The sequence below is a fragment of the Salmo salar genome, chromosome ssa02 (genome assembly GCF_905237065.1).
Source record: "Salmo salar chromosome ssa02, Ssal_v3.1, whole genome shotgun sequence".
Taxonomy (NCBI): Eukaryota; Metazoa; Chordata; class Actinopteri; order Salmoniformes; family Salmonidae; genus Salmo; species Salmo salar.
In genome coordinates, this window is record NC_059443.1 from 18321494 (window position 1) to 18326694 (window position 5201).

General features: G+C 44.5%; 1 protein-coding gene across 1 annotated transcript; it reads left to right on the forward strand.

Annotated features, from left to right (window-relative positions):
• Positions 1-2180: 2180 nt before the first annotated feature.
• On the forward strand, positions 2181-4974 carry LOC106594007 (ictacalcin). Its single transcript, XM_045698901.1, has 3 exons — positions 2181-2376; positions 4133-4275; positions 4532-4974. Exons 2-3 carry the CDS (start codon positions 4138-4140, stop codon positions 4670-4672), a joined length of 279 nt encoding a protein of 92 aa, XP_045554857.1. The 5' UTR covers positions 2181-2376; positions 4133-4137; the 3' UTR covers positions 4673-4974.
• Positions 4975-5201: the final 227 nt, after the last annotated feature.

Here is a 5201-nt window from a genome sequence, read left to right on the forward strand (position 1 = left end):
TTCACAGGGTGTTGTGTGTGATGCCTCTGTTCACAGGGTGTTGTGTGTGATGCCTCTGTTCACAGGGTGTTGTGTGATGCCTCTGTTCACAGGGTGTTGTGTGTGATGCCTTTGTTCACAGGGTGTTGTGTGTGATGCCTCTGTTCACAGGGTGTTGTGTGATGCCTCTGCTTACAGGGTGTTGTGTTTGATTCCTCTGCTCACAGGGTGTTGTGTGATGCCTCTGTTCACAGGGTGCTGTGTGATGACTCTGTTCACAGGGTGTTGTGTGTGATGCCTCTGTTCACAGGGAGTTGTGTGATGCCTCTGTTCACAGGGTGTTTTGTGTGTAATGCCTCTGTTCACAGGGTGTTGTGTGATGCCTCTGCTCACAGGTTGTTGTGCGATGCCTCTGTTCACAGGGTGTTGTGTGTGATGCCACTGCTCACAGGGTGTTGTGTGTGATGCCTCTGTTCACAGGGTGTTGTGTGCGATGCCTCTGGTCACAGGGTGTTGTGTGTGATGCCTCTGTTCACAGGGTGTTGTGTTTGATGCCTCTGTTCACAGGGTGTTGTGTGATGCCTCTTTTCACAGGGTGTTGTGTGATGCCTCTGTTCACAGGGTGTTGTGTGTGATGTCTCTGTTCACAGGGTGTTGTGTGTGATGCCTCTGTTCACAGGGTGTTGTGTGTGATGCCTCTGCTCACAGGGTGTTGTGTGATGCCTCTGTTCACAGGGTGTTGTGTGTGATGCCTCTGTTCACAGGGTGTTGTGTGTGTGATGCCTCTGTTCTCATGGTGTTTGTGTGATGCCTCTGTTCACAGGGTGTTGTGTGATGCCTCTGTTCACAGGGTGTTGTGTGATGCCTCTGTTCACAGGGTGTTGTGTGATGCCTCTGTTCACAGGGTGTTGTGTGATGCCTCTGTTCACAGGGTGTTGTGTGTGATGCCTCTGTTCACAGGGTGTTGTGTGTGATGCCACTGTTCACAGGGTGTTGTGTGTGATGCCTCTGTTCACAGGGTGTTGTGTTTGATGCCTCTGCTCACAGGGTGTTGTGTGATGCCTCTGTTCACAGGGTGTTGTGTGTGATGCCTCTGTTCACAGGGTGTTGTGTGTGTGATGCCTCTGTTCACATTGTGTTGTGTGTGACGCCTCTGTTGACAGGGTGTTGTGTGATGCCTCTGCTCACAGGGTGTTGTTTGATGCCTCTGTTCACAGGGCATGTCACCTGTAGTCACTAGATGACCATGCTAAAAAGGAGAGAAGTGTGAGAATGTATATAGAATAGCACTTTAACTATTTGTTCGTCCGGTCATCCTCAGATTTGATGTTGTTTATATATATATATTTAATCAAAACCTCAATAAAAAAATAAAAAGTCTGATTTTCTACTTTAGAATAGTAATGTTCAGAATAACCCTGAGGGGTCTATGGAGCCAGTCAGTGTTACGGCTGTCGGAAGGAGGGGACCAAAGCGCAGCGTGGTGAGTGTTCATCATATTTATTTCGACAATGAAAACATCATAACAAAGAAAGAAACCGAAAACAGCCAAACAGTTCCCTCAGGTCAAAGAATAACAAAACAGAAAATAACTACCCACAAAAAAACAGGTGGGAAAAGGCTGCCTAAGTATGGCTCCCAATCAGAGACAACAATAGACAGCTGCCTCTGATTGGAAACCAAACCCGGCCAAAACATATAAATAAAATACATAGAATGCCCACCCCATATCACACCCTGACCTACCTAAACAGAGAAAAACGGCTCTCTCAGGTCAGGGCGTGACAGTCAGCAAGTAAGGTATCCATACAGGTTAGTTTGGGCAGTTTGGAGAAGCTTGGCCGGTTTGGAGAAGCTTGGCCGGTTTGGAAAAGTTTGGCCAGTTTGGAGAAGTTTTGCCGGTTTGGAGAATGCTGCATTGTTACTACATTCTTCTAAACTTAAAAGTTGTTGGATGAATAAACACAGTCAGAATAAGAGGTATTCACTCTCATTCAAAAGACATTCGACATATGCAGGGATTTCTCCTCTCTGTTTTCTGTTGTTTTTTTTATAGGGGAAGTCCAGGAAGAACCAGAGCAAAATGGTGGATTGTTTACAATGGTGATACATTTAGGTGAAGTAGCATAACTTAGTTAACTTAGCATGACATATGAGGTGGAACTGAGAGATGATGAAAATGACTAGTCAAAATTAGGGATGTTCAGTCACTAGTTCACATGAAGAAGGGAACAGAACATTAGTTTCCATTTCCATCAGATAAAGAGGGAAAAGGAGAGGAAAGGGGAGGGGAGAGTGGGGTGTGGTAATCAATGTTTAAAACCAACAGCCCATCCCTCTCTTCCTCACTCCCTCGCTCTCTCTTTCTCTGACTGTCCAACTCCTCGCACAACTTCGGTGAGTGAAAACTAAACCTAGTAAAACGTGTACCTGAGTGCCTCGCTGCTAAAATGCTTCAGTTTGTTTTATCTGTGTGTGTCTCTGATATGTTAGATGTGGCAAATTATACATTCTCATTGGGTGGTTTACCACATTTATTTGCAATTGTGTGTAGTTTAAAGTTTTATAGTGATTAATACTTGACTGCAAAAGTTTGAATGACTTCAGGGTGTGCTTTGCAACAGTTAGTAAGCGCCTGTCTGCATTGTTTGTGATCTTGAGTCAAGCTCTACGGAGGGCGTAACTCTGTCTGCCTGTCCATTCAAACATGTGTGGGTGCTACTCAGAGCACTACGCAGTTCAGATGAAAGAATCTCTCTTCTCTTCCGCCTCCTCCCCTCTCTCTCTTCCTCCCTCAATCCTTCCATAGTGCAGAACACTACTACCTTCTATCCTCAAACCCCCCTCTCTCTCGCTCTCTCTTTCCTTCACTATGTCCTTACCATAAGCTCTCTCTCCCCTCGCTCTGACCATTCTGTGAGTAGTGTGTTTCTAGTTATCAGATGGGCAGTCAGAGGGGTGGTAAGAAGGTGTGTCTGGTTGGATGCCTGCCGGTCCTGGGGCAGCTGACAGTGACTCAGAGAGAGATCAGTGGAGTCCACCACAGTGACTGGGATTGTTCCTTACAACTATAATGTTGTGCTTACCATGTTCATACTGTATGGTTGCGTCAGCGTCCTTATTTGACCACACTTACTGCAAGTCACTCTGGAGAGGAGGGTCAGCTAAATGAGGGATTTACATTACAGATGCTTCCTTAAACTCAGAAACTAGACTACGGGTAGGCAGAGAAAGAGAGAATAGAGAGAGCAACCTCCCTACATAGTGGCGAGGTATGTGAAGGGACAGAGTGAAGAGACACACCTTAACCAAACTAGATAGAAAGAGGGTGGAGACAGGTGAGGGGTGGGGGAGGTGCTGGGATTTCTGTTATTGTTTGCCTGAAATTACCAACGCGCCTTTCTGCCAATCCACCAATTTCCTCCCATCTGTCCTCCTGTCTATGTGTCTGTCCCTGTCTCTCTCTATACAGTATATATTATTTCTCTATTTCTCCTTAAAATCCCCCAGAGTTAATGAGAGAGACATGCAAGGGCGTTGGCTAGAGCCATGTCTGTTTGTGTTTAAACAACTCAGCCCCCTCTTCTCTTCCTTTTTCCCCTCCATATCCGCCTCTCTCCCTACGTCTCCATCTCTAACCTCTCTCCGCCTCTCTCCCTCTCTAATTACCTCTGTTGCGTTGCTCTCCATCTCTCCTCCCCCTCTCTTTCTCTTCCTCCCTTTGTGGTAGAGATGTAGAACTTGTTTGCAGTAGTGGGGCTTGGTGTGTGTGTAGTTTAGTCTTTGCTTCGTGTGCAACAACCGTTAATACTCTTTAAACCCTCTATTGAACCTGAACCTTGTGTTTAAACACGATTAAACCAGTGCCAACATGACTATTTCCCAGACATGTATGGAATGGTAACCCGGATGTAAGATAAAAATAGACTTGAATTGAATATGTCCCTTTAACTACGTTTCTGGGATTTCACATTTCAAAAAGTCAAATAAATAGATCAAATAATTCATATAATGTTGATAATATTAGATGTATTATACTGTGAATACAGAGTAACCAAACATTCCCCTCTCAAGGCGTGGACATCATGTCCACTAGCATCCTGCTATCATTAATAAAACCTTTTTTTTCTCTCTCTCTCTCTCTCTCTCTCAGTCACCATGTCACAGGTCCAGCAGGCTATGGCATTGCTCATCGCAGCCTTCCACAAGTACTCTGGCAAGGAGGGCGACAAGACGACCCTGAGCAAGGGAGAACTCAAAGATCTGCTCAACGCTGAGCTTGGAGAGATCATGGGGGTGAGTGGATCCTAGGAACAGTTCAGTTTAATCATGCTTTATTAGTAGCACGACCAAATACAATACTGCTAAAGACAGACACTATTGAAATATTGAATTTCTTGGAATATCACAAACACATGACCAGCCTCATCCAATAGAATAACTTAATCTCTCACACCTTTATAAACAAATACCAACTGTGTGGATTCCAGTTTTAACTGCTGAAATCAAAGTCTCACCCATTACCTCTCTCTCTCTCTGATCATTATAACAGAAAAACACTGACCAGGCAAAGGTTGACAAGATCTTCAAAGATCTGGACGCTAACTCAGATGGCAGTGTGGACTTCCAGGAGTACGTCACACTGGTGGCCTGCCTCACCATGATGTGCAATGATTTCTTCAAAAAGAAGTGAAACAGCTCCCCCTGCCCACTCTCCACAGAACAGCAGCTCTTGCTCCATGTGTGAATTCATGATAAGATTAGCCAGATCCTGAATGCAGGTTCAGAGGGACAGAGATGCAGGTTTACACACATACACAGAAAAAGGGTTGGGTTGGTTATACACACCACACATAGACAGACAGGTGAAGGACACATACACTGACCTGTACACATACAGACATATAGGCTACAATCTCATTAGATGGAGAGGAAGCTCTTTGGTGTGTTTAAAGTGAAAAATGAAATAAACTATTTTAATATGTTTGGAAGAAAGCTGACGTATCATTTGTGCAGCTGTGTGTGTGTTTGTGCATGTGTGATTGGCTGTGTATGTCCTAAATAGGATACAGCAAGCAACATGAATCAAACATCAAACCTTTGTTTTCAGACACCTGGTGAAATAATACTATTTGTTGATTATGTCAACGTAAACCAAACATACAATGAAATTAGGGTATATGAGGCATCCCCTATATTTGACTACTTAATTACGTCACAAT

What these genes read in the sequence shown, in the direction of transcription:
- LOC106594007 (XM_045698901.1), top strand. Translation starts at nt 4,138, where the DNA reads ATGTCACAGGTCCAGCAGGCTATGGCATTGCTCATCGCAGCCTTCCAC. An exon ending in AGCTTGGAGAGATCATGGGG is followed by an intron (nt 4,276 to 4,531) that starts GTGAGTGGATCC and finishes TCATTATAACAG; the next exon opens with AAAAACACTGACCAGGCAAA.